The sequence below is a fragment of the Peromyscus californicus genome, unplaced genomic scaffold (assembly GCF_007827085.1).
Source record: "Peromyscus californicus insignis strain IS unplaced genomic scaffold, ASM782708v3 Scaffold_10__1_contigs__length_136768540, whole genome shotgun sequence".
NCBI classification, from domain to species: Eukaryota; Metazoa; Chordata; class Mammalia; order Rodentia; family Cricetidae; genus Peromyscus; species Peromyscus californicus.
In genome coordinates this window covers 21,646,654-21,664,619 of record NW_026294391.1, presented here as the reverse complement: position 1 = coordinate 21,664,619, position 17,966 = coordinate 21,646,654, and the positions used below count along the sequence as shown (strand labels likewise).

Here is a 17,966-nt window from a genome sequence, read left to right as displayed (position 1 = left end):
GCCAGTGCCAGAAGCAGCCCTAGTAGAATAAAAATACAAATGTTACCATATTTAATGCAAAGTGGAGCCATAGTCAGTCATCTGTAGCTCATGTTGAGCTTGGGGAGATATTGTCCAATAGTTCCTTGAATTCTCATTTAAGAGATCCATTTTCTCACATTAGTTGCTATAAATACTGCAGTCTAAGCAGGTTTTTATATGTAACTCAGTGGAAGTGTCAATGGAAATTTTAGTCTGTAGTGAACTTTGAATTATGGAAATCAACATAAAATGCATTGTCACTTCAAATACAGTATCCGATTTTATAATGGCTAAGTAGTCAGAGACTGCTTTTCTCTTTGTGTGTATATGTGGATGTCAAAGATTGACATCAAATGTCTTCCTTTATTGCTCTCCATCCACCTTTATTTTGAGAGACAGGGCCTTTCATCATTTGGAGCTCATGGAATAGGCTAGGCTGGCTAGCCAGTAAACCCCAGGGATTCTCCTGTCTTGCTTCCCCAAAGCTGAGAGTACAGGTATGTGCACACCCAGGTATTTGTGTGAGTGCTAGGGATCTGAACTCAGGTCCTTGTGTTTATGAAGCTAGAACTTTAACAACTTAATCATTTTCCAGTCCCCATTATTAATTTTCTAGTAAGAAAATTTTCCAAGTTTCTAATCTCACCTTTCCGTTTCTATTAACTATACTTAGAAGAACAACTCGGATCTGACATTCAAATTGACATCACATGGTTGGCTCCATAGCTCAGGGGTTAGAGCACTGACCTTGTAAAATTGACATCACAAGAAAGAGAAATATTATAGCTTAAAATCTCCTTTATCATGGGGAAGAAGATTACAATTTCAATAATCATAGTAATGATTTTGACCCTGTAGATTTAATTCTCACTACTCTTTATAAAATGGTGTTTAAATACTGTAATTTTATGTAAATTGAAACAAAGGTCCTTCTGAAAGGTTGAAGTAATGAAAGTAAAATTGAAATACACTCAATTAAGAAAAGAAGAGGCACTATTCAATCTCTTCCTATTTCCTAATACTTATCCTGATTTTTCTACAGGTAGCACGGTGTTTTATAATAGTAAATGCAGTTGAATTGCTTTTGGCAATTACAACTGACAAATGCATAGTATGGGGTGCAGCCTTGGCCCATAGAATTTAATCTGGCTAAGAGATAATTAAACATCTGTGAACAGTCAGTTGTTTGTCACCAATTCTCGGGCAAAAGGCTTGCCCTTTTTTGTCTATGGATCTGCCCCAACCTTGATGGTCATTTCTACACGTACCTAACACTTTACAGTTTAGCACATTCAAGTACTATTTTAAGGTACGTATCATAAGATGTCTCTACTCACTTCTCTGTGGTATTTATCTAAATAGGTACTCATTTACATTCAGCTTTAAAAAAATAGGGAAATGGCAGGGATGTACTAGATCAAATGGGAAAGAGAACTCAAAATGCACTCTAGAGGTTAGGATGATGCCAATTTCAACTACCATCATTTAAAAAATTATTTACGGTGGATGGGGATTTTATATTTAGTATCTCATTTAATCCTTACATCATAAAATTGAGGTAGATGTTTTTGTTTCGATTCCTTAAAGTTTGTACTGAAAATAACCGATGACATTAAGTTTTGACCTCAATGATGAGACTTCAAGTCACTTAGTGCTTGAGGGATAGTACATCATGATACGTGGGATCTAAGACATGGCTAAGTCAGAGAACATACCAGACACTACTCAATGTGTGGCCCCGAGACTAGCTGCAGCAGTTCTTCATTCCAGACCTGCTGAACAGAAAAGGAATTTCTCTTGGCACCATAAGCACACTGGGATTTAAAAAGCACAATTCTAGATTTCCTGGTAAGTCATCTGAAGAGACATAGAAACAGTTTTTCGTCATAAAGGGGACTGGGAAAAAAGATAAACAGGAACTATCACAATGCTCTATAGACAAGGAGGATTTCCCTACTCCTGAAATCCATATTTCAAACTTGGTGGAGAGATTTGGGCAGGAAGTGATAATGAAGTCCTATTTGGTGAAAATTTATCAAAGAACATGATTCAGTAGTCTGTAAAAAGTCTGAAATAGATAGATGGGAACTCAAAAGCTTACACATTTTAAAGGGTGACAATTACATTTTGTTATTTTTGGGTTTTTTGTTTGTTTGTTTGTTTTTTAGGGTTTTTTTTTTTTTTGGTTTTTCAAGACAGGGTTTCTCTGTGTAGCTTTTGGAGCTTGTTCTGGAACTCACTTTGTAGAGCAGGCTGGCCTCGAACTCACAGAGATTCACCTGCCTCTGCCTCTCGAGTTCTGGGATTAAACACGTGCACCACCACTTCTCGACAACATTTTGTTATTTTACTATGCAAATATTTACTAAAACCTTTCCTTCTTTGCTATGTATTTTATAGGGTACAAGGACAGAGATAGACAGGATAGAATATAGGAGTATAAGTTCAAGCAAAGCAGGTTACACATATCTTGTCTGATGGTATAGATTTCAGAGGTTTCCATATTTGGGAGTATTTACATAGACTTTTCAAAGCCCAGAGCATTCTGTGATTTAAGATTTTCTGAATAGCAATGCCCAACATGTGTTAAGAAACATTATTACAGAATAGTAGTTAACCTAATGGAAATCATACATCATGTGAGCATCTGGGTTCTATTTGCATCCTGTGTCATTGGAAATGACATAATATTTTTAAATGTACAAACTTTTTGAAGTAAAGAATTCTGTCTATATTCCTTTGTATCACGTTTTAATGTCTAAGACTTTAAGGAAGTCATTTGTTTCAAAATGTGTACACTTGAATTGAGAAATAGCTACTCAGTCCTTATTTTAAATTATAGAAATAATTCCATGATCAGTAGGCAGTACCACACTAATAAAAGCAAGGACAAAGAAAAAATCTTATGGTTGATTTATATTATTGTAGGCAATTCACTTCTTATGGCTTTCCACTAGTGTGTAAAATATGTGTATGTTGTTGCTTTTAATATAACACTTTTAAAAAATAAGGCATAAAAAGCAATCTGTACATACAAGCTACAGAGAACTGTTTAATCCATGTGCTTCAGAGATATTTTTTAAAAAGCACAGAGACATCTACATGGGTAAAAGTTCATAATGCAAAATAAAGTGTTGTATATAATATCTGTAAATGATTATGAAATTCATTATTTCAATTCAATAAATAAAATATTAGCATACTTTGTTCTATAATTTCCGAAGAAATCCCAACATATTTAGCTTAAAACCAGAAATATTAAAGCCAGTGTTAAGAACCATGTTCTTAGAGTAATAACCTGATTTCACTTCTAGTAAAATGTACAAACTTTAAGACGACGTTAAATGAATTCCTAGATGTATCCTAATATGGTAACAAGGCAAATTGGAAAGTTAATAATGAAGGGATGAGAATGTAAATTTGAAGCAATGTCACAAAATACTTGTCCTCTCTTATATTGCACTTGGATCTTCTGACAGGTTTGGAAGCCTGAACCAAATGGGCATAGTAAAAATTGGAACACATGTTAGTTTCGGCACTCATCAGCCTTTGTGGATTTTAGAATGAAGTATTTATTCTGAGGCTTTGTTTCCTCTGAGCTGTACCTCGTAAATGAAAAGTACAACATGTGCATCTTCCATGCTGAGAAATAAACAGCAACCTCACCCTCTGTAAACAGTAATCCAATATGCTGAGCAAGATTTACAGATGCATCCGTTTAGATAAACAGTAAGAGGCCTTACTAATGATTAGTCCCATGTAAGAACTGTGGCATTGGTACTACATGGAAAATGTTCTCTGTCACCACTACACTTTCTTCAGAGCCCAGGCAGTGTCTAACACACAGGAGGAGGCCAGTTAAGGTTTGTGAGTGAATGAATCAGAGGGCATTCTGGAGGTTTAGAAAGAACTCCCAATGGCTCCTGCTTTAGTACTTTCTGCAGTGTGCAGAATCGGTACAAGTCAGGTCATGTAGCTCAGCCCAGGTCTCTGCAGGAAGCCAGGAAGGAGAGGCCAAGGCTTGACCTTGTGGCTTTGCCAGCCGACCCTCTATTCTGGCTTTGTTTCCTTCATGTGGAGAAGCAGATGTGCCTGCTTGATAGGGCAGATGCCTGGAAACCCCATGGTCTGGAGGAGGTAACATCCTGGTCTCTCATGTTTCCTGGGTGATTCATTAACCAGCCATGAGTACAAGATCTGTCAATCACTTCCAGAAGCTCAGCCCTATCAATGCTCTTGTGATAATGGGTTCAAGATCCAGAGAGAGCAAAACTCATAACAAATTATAAATAATAATAATAATAATCTCAGTACATACATTTTTGTAAAGTTAAGGCGAGCTTATTTAAAGCCTTACTATAACATTCTTTTAGTTGCACATGAACATACGGGGTCAGCTTATCCTTTTGCTAAAATATTTATCATGCATGAATCATTTACAGGCACCATAGATCTCATTTCCTCCTATCTCAGAGGCAAACCTATCTTTTTTATCCAAATTTCAAATAGTACTCTTTATTTTGGGGTCACTGCAGAGTATGTCATCTGACTGCACCCATTGCTTTGAATTTGTTTTTCTATACAGTTATCTCATGTTAAGTTTCTGCCTTGGCAAAAACGCTTCTAAAAGCCATTCCTGTTTATAGCTAAAAATCTGATGAGGATGGGTCATGTACTCACCTCTGTCTATTCCTCAACCCTCTGCCAAGTAGCATCTATCCAATCACTCTTCCAAGTCTCTTTTTTCTATAGTTTACATGAACCATCACCTCTAATTCCATAAGGTGAGTTCTGACTGCATTTAACCTCTTTTAGATTTTTATCTCCACAGCTCCTTTGTATTTCTACTCTTGTCAGTGATTCTCACCCTTCCTAATGCTCTGACCCTTTAATGCAGTTCTTCATGTTGTGACTCCAACCATAAAATTATTTCATTGCTACTTCATAACTGTAATTTTACTACTGTTATGAATCGTAATGTAAATATCTGATATGTAGGATACCTGATATGCAACCCCCAGAGGTGCTGTAAACACTATGTCTTGCTCTTCCCTGGAAGTCTTGTATCTCTCATCTGTTCCTTAAGCACAATTACATCACAAATCCCCTCTCTTGTCACTGTAGATTCATTCATTTCACCCTGTGATTGACTACAGCTTCAATACTATAGTCAAGTTTTCTTATTTCAGGCAGACCAACATCATTGTAAAAATTACAAGGGAAAGAATGTAAGAGGAAAATCACGTTTTAGCCTTTGTGAAAACTGAAATACCATTGCATGAAGCACTCCAAGGCACCAATAACTACAAAACAGAACTCTTTCACAGTACCTGGCTATAGACACAACTTTTTAAATCTCTCCCCTCCGACTTCACTCTAGACTACTTTTCCCCCTTTCTTTCATGGTTTCTGTTCAGTTATGTCATCTGTTTTGTCTTGGTTTCTGCTTTATAGTTCCTTGGTATATACCCTTTATTCTCTAGCTTAGAAACCTACTATAGCTTTCATTTTGCCTTTAGTGGTTTTGAAATTAGGAGGCTTATGTATATATCTAAATGAATTGATGAATGAACATTTCAGCCATATACTTTGACTTCTTCTTTGTGTTCTCAATGGTTGCTAGTAACACAACCACTGCCAGTTATTGAGTAAAATGCTGTAACTTCTACCATTACACAATTCACATAGTCTTTAACCTTGACATACCTCTTAAAAAAGATGATGTTAGAAACTAAATGCTTGTGCATCTTCCTGGGTTTCTGTGTGGAATTCTGTCCCTGAATGTGATGGCATTTTAGATGAGGCCTTGGGCAGATGATTCAGTTTAGCTGAGGTAGGGAGGATGGGTCCATGATGAGTTGAGTGTTGTTAGAAGAAAGCAGGGTTTATTCTGCCATGTAAAGATACAGAGAAAAGGTAGCCATCTACAAATCAGGAAGTGTCTTCACTAGAACTAGACTATGCTGATATCTGATCTCAGGTTTCAAGTTTACAGAACTCTGAGAAGTCAATGTCTGCTACTTAGACCAAGCCAGTCATTCAATGTTATTTTGTTGTGGCAGCCTAAGAAGATTATGGCAAAAGGGTATATCTCCTTCTTTATTATATTTCTACTTTTTCAATACTGTATTTTTAATTATGTGTAGGTGTGTCTATCTATGGGTAGGTATGTATATATGAGTGAATGTGTTCACAGAGGCCAGAAGCATCAGATCTTTCTGAGCTGACATTGAAGGTGGTTTTGAGCTACCCAGTATGGGTGCTGGGAACCAATCTTGAGTCTTCTACAACAGCAGTATGTGCTCTCAACTACTGACTTATTTATCCAGCTTCTTGCTCCTAAAATAAAAAGAAGCTAATTTGTTCAAAGTGAATAGCTTGCTTTATTTCACAGTTCCAGTGGGTGTCAAAACCAGGCATCAAAAACCATTTGTTATCATTTATTTCCGATACTTAATAAACAAATGCAATGTGGGTTTCTGCATTCAATGTAAATGAACAATTGTCTTTTAGTGCTTGTGAGCCCAATATATGCAATGAATTTTGTAATTATTTTTCTACTTTTTATTTGGGGATGGAGGATAACAATATATCACTTTAGTAATACTCATTGCTTAATATTCCAAAGACAGTCATTGAGGTTTGTTTTGAGTAGAGTGAATAAAATAATAATTGGGAGCTAGTGAGGTGCTCCCATAGGTAAAAGTGCTTGCCGTGCAAGCCTAACAATCTGAGTTTGATCCCTGGAATCCATGGTGGAAGGAGAGAACTGACTCCAAAAAAATTGTCCTGTGACCTCCAAGAGTATACTGTAGCCCACATGTAAAGTGCACTTACACACACACACACACACACACACACACACACACACACACACACACACACACGAACGCGCATGCATGAACACAATAAATAAAATAAAATAAAAATATTGGTTGGTCTTTCAGGATTCTAATAAAATTAACTTGTAGAAGCATATACCAAGGGGGAAATTTTGAAAGGTTGATTAGATGGGTCAAATGAATTAGAAGCTATTTGGCTGCAAACAAGAGAACATTCCTCCCTCTTGGGAGATTAAGCAGCCTCGTAATTGTAATGTAACATAAAAGAAAGTCCAGCATGTCGGAAGATCCATATATAGGCCTCCTTCCAGAATCCATCCTGTTCTGTATGATGTTCAATCTACTTTCTGGCTGATGGCAAGATGGGCTATATTAGTTTCAAACAACCACACTGAGATGTGAGAGTGAACAGAGGAAGATGTACAGGTCATCCCTTCCTTTTTCTTTCTTTTCTTAGGAGAATTCTGCAAGCTTCTTTACCTTCCTTTGATTGTGGCTGGGAAATAGACTGTGGCAGTGACTGCTACTTGGCCTCTCTTCTCCATGAACACTTTTTACTGCCTTCTAGATAGCTTGAGACTAAATCTCCATCAGTGTGTAATTCCTGCTGCCTAAAGTACAGATAAGTCTGTCTGGAGCTTTAGCAATGGTTTTGGCACTGAGAGCCCCACCCCTCAGATGGAGGAAGCATAGGCTATTGGAAACTTCTTCTCTCATGCATCCCAGTGTCCCAGATTGCAGAACACCTGGATTCTTTATCCAGCAGTGAATTTTACTTGCGTCTGATTTAAAAACCGTTGTTGTGTTTGATTTGTTGCCCTTTTCCTAAATGTCATGCAACCAACCTTAATCTGAAATGCATTTAAAGCATATTGAATGATATAACCACCAATTAAAAATGATGAAACTCTATTTTTGGAGCTAGGATGGATCATCTACTCTTGACGACAGGGGAAGACTGACATCAGAAATCTGGAAGGAGGATGGAAAGGCAAGTGCCTACAGTGGACAACAGACTGAGGCTATTTATAAAGTTAGTTTTTGTAGAGGTGACAGAGATATTCATGGGTGGAAAATTATTCCAAGTCAGGTTGTCTGAAAGCAAGTTCAGTGGACAAATCTTTGTAAGACTTAGTCAACAATTTGTTGATAAGAAAATTTATATACGTGTGTGTGTGTGTGTGTGTGTGTGTGTGTGTGTGTGTGTGTGTGTGTGTGATAATAATGGCAACTGCCATACATGTATTGCTTCATTAATTCTTTCATCCCAACATGAAAATGGCTAGTGGCTTCTTCTATTTGGCAAGAATCCTTTACATAAATGTTACCCTCACTTTGAATAAAGAGTGGAGAGAAAGCCATCTCAAAGTTATATATTTGGCTATGGGTAATGATGTGAGAAAATTTGCTTTGCTAATGTTTGTATGAGCTAAAAATTGAAATAGCATGCATTTGCCCCAACAGGGGCCAGTCTCCTTAACAAGCCGTAGTGCAGCATGCATGTGGGTTTTCTTGTTAATCATATGGGTGCTGACCCTAGAAGTTTCACTTCCCTTTACAGACTGTGGCTCCTTTAGAAGACAGGGCTCAGCATGTTAGCTTCAAAGTGCTTTGGTTCAAGCACTTTGATTAGCCTCATTATTGTAGAACTTAGTAGCCATCTCAGAAAAGCAAACAATGGGCTGTAGAGATGGCTCATTAATTAGTAGGACATACTGCTCTTCCAAAGGACATGAGTTCAATTCCTAGCACCCATGTTGGGTAATTTATAATGGCCTTTAATTCCAGCTCCAAGGGCTCCTCTCCTGCCTCCATGGACACTGCCCTCAAATACATATACCAAGACATATACATACCTACACATACCTTTAAAAAATTAATAAAAAAAATCAAACTAACAAGAATGGAAAATTCTCTGTTTTATATGGTCTCAATTTTTCTTGTTTCACCAAGGTCTTTCAGTAAGATATATATATATATATATATATATATATATATATATATATATATATATATATATACATATATAAAATTGTATAGAATTCAATGGCAAATAATATCCATGTGTCTGAATGGTAAATAGCCAACTGAATTTCACAGAACAGTTTCATGGATGCTGAAGGAAGCAAGAGAAAGAAGACAAATCTGAGGTCTGTAAGATCCATGGAGGGCCATATTAGGGACAAGGAAGGGGATGTATTTTTAAGTGGGAAGCCAACACAATATACTATAACAACACAATAGAAATGCACTGTTTAACATAAATTATGCTAATTTAATCAGAACTTCTGAATTGGGATATAGTGATAAGAAACTTGATACTGATATATATGTTCATAAATCTTATTGTAGATTTAAAAAGATATTGACAAAATGTATAAGCTGCCGGGCAGTGGTGGCGCACGCCTTTAATCCCAGCACTCGGGAGGCAGAGGTAGGCGGATCTTTGTGAGTTCAAGGCCAGCCTGGTCTACAGAGCAAGATCCAGGAAAGGCGCAAAGCTACACAGAGAAACCCTGTCTTGAAAAACCAAAAAAAAAAATGTATAAGCAAAGCAAAAACAGTTTGGGTTACCTTCAGTCTTTCTAAGACTGCAGTATAATTTACAGGATTAATATGCCAATTAAACATAATTTCCTTTTCCTCTTATGGTTTAATGAAATCTCTTCTTCTCTTGGGTAAACTGAGTAATTCTACATTCCCAAATGGAAAAATGTTTTCTCAGAAATGTTTTTTCTGACATCACTAATTTAGTCAGTCTCTTTGATGCAAGGTGGGGTTGAAATTACCACAGTCTTACAATGAAGTATAGATGATCCAGTCTTTCTACGTGTGAGTCTATATTTTATGGGCCAATTGAAAGATCATCCTCAGGCATTTATTTTAAGGAATCTCTTAAATCTTCTATGACTTCATTTTAGGTTTCCTGTGAGTCCTGAACTATTTTATACTTGGAAATGATTTAGTAAGAAAGCTAGAACACAAAGCTAAAGTGTCATTGATTCAGTACTCTGGGCTCTAGCGATTTTTGTGCTGTCTTTAAATTAATATGGGTGACTTTGTCCTGCTTCTGCCAAATGCCTGTGACTGATTCACTATGTCCATTGCTTGATTTGCCTTAATTAATTAACAGTGCTATTTCCAGTTTCCTACAGAATTATAATCTGCTACTGTAAAATTAGTATCATCTCTGACTTATTATTATTGTTTGTGCGTGAAAACTATTAGAATCTGTAGTTTACCACCTTGTACTAAACAACCTATTTGCTATTGATGAGAACAATATTCTTTGTACACATTCATCCCATGCAATAAGGAAGACTTTTACATTAGATTAGTCTCTTGGCTGATTTAAATATTATGTTCCTGAGGCCCCAGACTAATGTGGGTTACAACTTTTTCACTTCCTGCCCCGTGGCTGAAAGCCTCCAAGTTTTATCAGGTTATTGCACAGATGTCTTTTGAGTCTAAGGAGAACCAACGGAGAATGTAGCTCAATGAGTATAAATCAACCTTCAGAAGAGAATAAAAGTTAAAGCACAGAAGTGGGGCCTAGGTCATAGTTGATCTTTTTTTTAAACAACAAAAGAAAGCAATTCTCTATTAATGACAACACATTTGCATGAGGCATCATATGATGAAGTGTTTGTGCACGGTGTGTGTGTGTGTGTGTGTGTGTGTGTGTGTGTGTGTGTGTGTGTGTGTGTGTGTGCACGCACATGCATGTGTAGACAATCTTTTGATACATTAACGTCAGTAAAATATACCCATTCTTTGCCATGGAGCATATTGTTGTGTTGAGTTTCAGGTTGCTTTATGCTTGTCTGTGTTATTTTGCTGTAATGATTACCCAAACATTTCCAGAAAAGAAAGGTGAGGATTGATTTGTCAATGCCTGAGGCCCTTCCCAACTTGTGGCTGAAAACCATGTTTGACAGTGAGTTGTTTGGGCCTTGAAAGGAATTTTCCCACAGAAAGGATGTTCTAACTGGCAGGCTCCCAGGACCGCCCACAAATTCATTTAACCATAACAGAGCTGACCAACACTGTCAGGGCTAGAGCTAGTTTCCAAGTGGGAAGTCTGCCTAGTATTAATAGCACAGTTCCAGCTGAACTGCGGGCCCAGTGGACTTCTGATGTGCCGGCCTGGGAACCAAGGCAATCTTTGTAACACTTATGGGAAATAGATTCCTTGGTGAGAATGGTGGGAAGTGAGGACCATGACTTCCCATTTTTCGTTTTCACTCTAATCATGACCAACTCCAGTATCCAGTGGGAAGAGACCAGGATGGCTCCTAGGGGAATCCTTCTCTCAACCTGAAGTCTGATCTGATTGTGTTGGATTGACTGTTCCCATGTACAGGATATTTGTAAGTTGGGTGTTTCTAGGTCACCTATATTTAATTATGTGGTATGGATGTTTACTTTACAATAGTATCTCTTTGTTTAGGCACTATATATATATAGTGCCTAACTTGTTTAGAGTTCTCTTCATGTTTCTACAATATATATTATATATATTAGAATTTAAGTCTGGTGTTGTTTTAGATTTTTAAAACTCATTTTGATTCATTTCAGCTCAAATTGCTCTTGTGATTCCTTAATGGTTTAACACTACTATTTTTGTGCAAATAGGAAGGGTGTGCACTTTTGCTTCTAAAGGTCCAATTCTCCTTATGTGGGAGGAACTTGGACAAGTGGGTGGTGTCTCTCTCTCTCTCTCTCTCTCTCTCTCTCTCTCTCTCTCTCTCTCTCTCTCTCTCTCCTCATTTTCTCTCGGAGATGTGCTGTTCACATCAAGATATGCTTTTAGAAATGAAAAATTGTATTTTTACTTGGGAGGTAATTTCTTTTTACCTACTCATTTAGAAATATTTTAAGCTATGTATAAAGGAGAATGAGAATGAAAAGATTTTTCTTTTCAAGGAACTCATCATTTTTATTTTGACTTTAGTGGTGCTGGGGACTCACACATGCTAGGCAAGTACTCTACCACTATGCCACATCCCCAACCTCAGTGGGTCTTTTATTTGTCCTTAAAATTCTGTAAAAAATATTTTTTAAAGTGGCAACTAGCAAATTATTTTAGACTAATTACAAATAAATTCCTCTGTAATATAAGAGCTGCATTAAAATTGCTTTATAGGGTGCATAATAATGAAATATTTTTCCTTTTTTCATGAGTTATGCATTATGGAATTAATCCTGTCTGGGGAAATAAAAATGCAGGAATTTATAAATGAATAATGAATTTAAAATATACAACATCACCTAAAGTGCTGACTTGTTTAGAGTTCTCTTCATGTTTCTACAATACACTTTCTTTTCTCGGACTCTATTTTGGGACATAGTCATAAACACAAAAGGACCATCAGCATGAAATTAAATTTGTCTTTAAAACACTTTATTTCTTCAACTCTGCCTCCCACACCATTCTTTTGAGCCCTGTGTTATCCCTATTATACTAAACAAAACAGGAATACGAGAAGTTCCACGTGAATCTAAGGGCAATAAAGTGAGAGCACAAAACAATCAAAGCACTTGGTCTATTGTTCCCAAATATTTCATCCACAGGAGGTGGTGGAGTGTCAGAAATACTGAAATTACCACCCAGACCCACAGGCTTGTTATTTCATTGGTTCAGCAAATGATGTATTACGTTCCTATGCTGAGTCAGGCTACTGAGGTGGATAGAAGAGACTCTGCAGAGCCTCCCATGACATGATTTCTGGTCTAGGAGCTTCCAGAAGAAACTGATACAGAATCTTTGAATCTAACCCAACATTTATTCCTCTACCCCATGCCTGGGAGTCTCCTCTCTTTTCCAGGATCTCAGAAGGAAGAGAATGTAGTTCTCATTTATGTTTATACTTCCCCTCTTCGTGCTTCACATTTAAATGGGGGCTACATGAGCTGGCCTGGGAACCCAAACCACCACATGTTGTTGTTTCTGTGGGAAAATGTGCATGGACTCTCCACTATTGAACCATCTTTACACACTTTTAGAATTCAGGGGTTACTGAGTTAGCCAAAATCATTTAGGGCTCAGTGTGACTACCTTTCCTACCAATCTCCAAGATATTGACCAATTCCTGTGGTTGGGGGTATGGGGGAAGTCCCTTCAGTCCTGCAGGTAGCATGAAATGATACAAATTATTGAAGAGACTTCTTCAAATGTGTATGGAAAATGATCTTTTCTTCAGGTCATAAATAGTCACCTTTTTATTCACAAAAATGATAATTCATAGAGTGCCCATACTGAATTGTTCATTATTATTCTGAGGCCAAGGTCTTTATCAGAGGTTTGCAGTCCATTTAACCTGTGTTTACTGCATGATCTCTGGGCAGAACTTATTAATGCTGTAGTTAACACAGTTGCCATAAAGGCAGATATCAATTTTTTTTCCTTGAGCCTCTAGGCATTATTTCTCCATATCTCTTCTATAATCTGAATGTTGTAGGTGCTGTGGATATCGTTCTGTATAAATAAAACACTGATTGGCCAGTGGCCAGGCAGGAAGTATAGGCGGGTCAAGGAGAGAGGAGAATTCTGGGAAGTGGAAGGCTGAGTCAGGGAGACACTGCCAGCCGCCACCATGACAAGCAGCATGTGAAGATGCCGGTAAGCCACGAGCCACGTGGCAAGGTATAGATTTATAGAAATGGATTAATTTAAGATGTAAGAACTAGATAGCTAGAAGCCTGAGCCATTAGGTCAAACAGTTTAAACAATATAAGTCTCTGTGTTTACTTGGTTGAGTCTGAGCGGCTGTGGGACTGGCAGGTGAGAGAGATTTGTCCTGACTGTGGGCCAGGCAGGAAAACTCTAGCTACATGTAGGTACTTTTTTGCACCTCCATTTTCACCTGCTTGATAAGGGTGATACTGGTGTGTACAATAAGGACGTTGAACATATATAAGCTTCCTAAGGAAACATGAACTTGCTCTACCACAGTTTAAAGGAAATATGATTATGGTTACCTTAGCAACCATAGCTCTGCACTTGCTTTGTTTTATTACTTACTGTTTTCTTATTTTAGTATCATTTGGAAGAGAAACAAAGGGGAAAATATCATTAGAGTATCACTTTCAAATTATGATGTATTGAGGCAGCTGGGAATGATATAATTTTTTATAGTTAAAAAACCATCTCCTTTTCTTAAATTTTCCTGAAATACTGGAACATTCAGATATAAGAAGTGAAGTAAAATAGGCTAAATATTCTTGCTAACTATAGAGTTAGTTAGTTTTTAAAGATTACAAAAAGATATTTATATTTATCTTATATTTATATATTTATTTATTTATATTTTCCTTGGGCATACAAGTAAGGACTTTATTGTTCTTTAAAGTGGGAAAGACTTTTGGTCAGTAAATGTTGTAAGTACTTTTGTTTATAATACAGTTATTCAGTACAAATATATGTATACCCAAAATGGGTTCATTCTAGTAAAGTACTAATTGATAGAATGTCAGTGATATTTAAATATTATTTTCTATGTTAGTTACTTTTCTCATCACTGGGACCAAAATAACTGATATAAATAACTTAAGGGAAGAAAGGTTTATTTTTATTTTTATTTGTTTATTTATTTATTTATTTATTTATTTATTTATTTATTTATTTATTTGTTTATTTTGTTTTTTCGAGACCTGTGTAACAAGTCTGTGTAACAGCCTTGGCTATCCTGGAACCTGATCTGTAGACCAGACTGGCTTTGAACTCACAGAGAGCCACCTGCCTCTGCCTCCTGAGTGCTGGGATTAAAGGCCCATAAAGAGTTATTTTGGCTCCTGGCTTCAGAGGGTCACAGTCCATCATGGCAAGGAGGGTGTGTAGTGGAAGAAACTCTGTCCATGGCAGTGTGGGTGTAAGGCAGATAGACAGCATGCTAAAAAAAACAGGAGTGGATGTAATTTTCAAGGTTTTTCCCTACGGACCTACTTCTATCGTCCAGCTCCCAACTCCTGAAGGCTTCACAGCCTTTAAAGTAATAGAAAAAAAAAATAAAAAAACAAACAAAAAACAAATTTGGGATTGAGTACTAAAAATACCATCTTTTAAAAAATTATTTTTAATTTTTTTCTTTTGTTAAAAACAGACCTTTTTCTCACATTTATCCTGATTATGGTTTCCCCTCCCTCTACTCCTCCCAGTTCCACCCCACCTGCCCTCCCATTGGGAACCACTCTCTTTCTGTTCTCATTAGAAACAAACTGGCAGCTGGGATGTAAAATAAATAAATAAAATAAAATTATTTTAAAAGAACAAAACAAATAGGATTCTAAGGGATAATGAGCAAATATAATATAATATAATAGGATAAAATAAAAACTAACATATTGGAATTGGACAAAAGAAACAAGCAGAAGAGACAGAGCCCAAGAGAAGGCACAAGAGACCCACTCGTTTGGTTTGCACACTCAGGAATCCCATAAAAACACTGAAGTAGAGGCCATAATATATATGCAGAGGAACTGGTGCAGACCTGTGCAGGGCCTGTACATGCTGCTTCAGTCTCTCTGAATTCATATGAACTTTGCTCATGTTGATTTAAAGGGCCTTACTCTCCTGGTGTCCTCCATCCCCTCTGGCTCCTACTTTCTATTTCCTCTTCCGTCGGGTTCCTATAGTTCCTATAGTCCTATAGTCCTATAGGGGAGGGATTCGATGGAGACAACCCTTTCAGAATTGAGTGTTCCACAGTCTCTCATTCTCTCCATACTGTCTGTCTGTGGGTCTCTGCATTTGTTCCCATCTGCTGCAGGAGGAAACTTCTCTGATGATGGCTGAATAAGCCACTGATTTATGAGTAGAGCAGAATATCATTAGAAGTAATTTTATTACTATATTGTTTTGTTTTTAAAGAACAGTGGCATTTTGTTTTACCTTAAGTCCCTGAGTATCTGGTATCAGGATTTTGGTCACCCAAGCAGTGTTAGGTATGGGTTCTATCTGTGGAATGGGCCTTAAGTCAAATCAGATATTTCTTGATTACTCCCACAAGTTTGTGCCACTATTGCCCTAGCATATCTTGCAGGCTGGACACCATTATTGATCCAATAGTCTGCGGTTGGGTTGATGTTTACATTTCTCTTTTAAGAGCATACAGAGTACCTTCCTGTACCAAAGACATGAGATCATAGGCGTGAAGGCTATTTGTACACACTGGCTCGATTTCTCCATATCCAGTGAGTTGTGTAGATGTTGTCTTTAGCAATGGGGCCTTGCCATCAGTTTGTGGAAAGCAACCTATATTCTTTGAAACAGCTGGGGTTGTTTGGAGATTCCTAAGGGAACCTTTTGGCCAACAACTCAATTAGATGTAATCTAATCCTGGGATTGGAAGCTTCATTTGGTGACAAGAGATGGCTAGTTGGGGCTAGATGATGATAATTGGTTTGCTTAATCTGCCCATACCCCTTTCCTCTCAAAGAAGTGTAGGGTTATAAGCAAATGGATTTTTTGAAAACTTGTGCCTGAAAGACTATCTTCTCACATTGCCTTTTGTGGAAAATGTTCCATTTGATACCATAATGCTTTCTAATGGATAAAAATGCAGGGGTTGTGCACTTTCTTGATTTATGAAGAACCTTCACAAGGTTCTTCATTTAAAAGCTGTTAGAATATATGAAAAATCTAATTATAAGATTTCCTTTAAAGAGGGGAAAGTTAGAACAGTTCTTGGGTGTCAAGGGCCCAGTGCCCTTCCTACATAAGCCCACAGCATAAATTGAAGAAAATATTATGGAATAGCTTTGCTCCTATGAACTCTTCATTCCTATAGGGACCAATGGTCACTTCAAACAAATGAGGATAATTACTTCTTCCTGTGGTATATTCTCTTGTGTTTTATTCAAGCTGATTTAAATATCCTAAGTTTTAATCACATATTACAAGAGAAGAAAAATATAGGAAAACTAATATAAAAAAATCTATGCATTGGTTACTCAGACTGAATCATGATTAACATTTGCTATTGTTTGCCTTGGGTATTTTCATGCTTTTGTAAAAAATATAAGTATATTATAGACACAGATGAAAACTTTGATATGTAAGTTTTCCTATTATAATAATTTATTCAGTCTATTTCTTGTCTTTTCCACTTACTAGCATGAATTGTTGAGAACCAAAAGATAATAATTAATTATATTTCATATTTTTATATATCCAGAGTATTTTTTGTTGTTTAGTGTAGCTGATTTGATATTATTTGTATGACTTTCTTTCATCAAGGTTTAAATATTACCATGACCTCACACTCAAGAGAGCCTTTGAAAATGCCCTGTATCTCCTCCATATTGGGATGGCATGTTCTTTTATGACAGAGTGAATACAAATCATCCTAATTCATAATAAAGGGCTAAATACAGCTTTTTAAAAATTTCCATGGCAACTTTAAAACGATGCATTCTTTTCTCTGCTACCTTTAACACAGTCATTAGTTTGTTATTCAGGTGCTTTCCAGAATGTTGTCTCTATTCATCCTGCATGGTGGTTAGAACAAGTGGTATCAGAACTATCTCCCACGTAAGGAAATTAGAGGACTATGGTGTCAGTACAGTTATTGTCAATCTTAAATTCACCTTTGCACCTCCCAACGAGCTTCACAAAAGTACTATTCTTAAGCTCCACAGAGTTGATACAAATCAATGTGCTGAGATAGACCATGAGCATCAGTATTTTTAAATGATTCTACTGTGAAGCCAAGGTTGAAGACCTCCCAGTGAATCAGTAGACCCTTGTCCAAATCACTCAACTGGAGGCTACTTGTCCCAGGAATAAAAAATTGGACATTTTGATTGTCCCAAATGATAGAAGGGAGCTACAGACATCTATTAGGAAGAAGCTAGGGATGCTGATAAGTACACTACTGTACCAGGCGTTTTGTTTTGGGCTACCAATCAGCTCCAAAATCATGACATGGAGACATTACTTTTGAATGCTCAGCCTAGCTTAGGTTCATTTCTAGATACCTCTTTTAAATTAACCTGTTTATCTACCTTTATCTACCTTTTACCTCAGGGCTTTTTACCTTTCTTTCCTTCTGTTTATCTTACTTTCACTGCTTCCTCCAGTGTGACTGCCTGGTTTCTGGCCTC

At 37.0% G+C, this 17,966-nt stretch overlaps 1 protein-coding gene across 3 annotated transcripts in view; it reads left to right on the top strand.

Moving 5' to 3' along the window:
* Positions 1-17,966, top strand: part of Arhgap6 (Rho GTPase activating protein 6) — a 499,280-nt gene that overhangs the window by 314,666 nt on the left and 166,648 nt on the right. Inside the window, exon 1 of one of the 3 annotated variants that reach the window (XM_052713492.1) lies at positions 11,212-11,233. The exons of the other annotated variants lie outside the window; for them this stretch is intronic. Coding sequence (XP_052569452.1) covers positions 11,219-11,233 — 15 coding nt within the window. The 5' untranslated portion in view covers positions 11,212-11,218. Of the gene's footprint in view, positions 1-11,211; positions 11,234-17,966 lie in introns of those variants that run through there. 3 annotated transcript variants of the gene reach the window in all.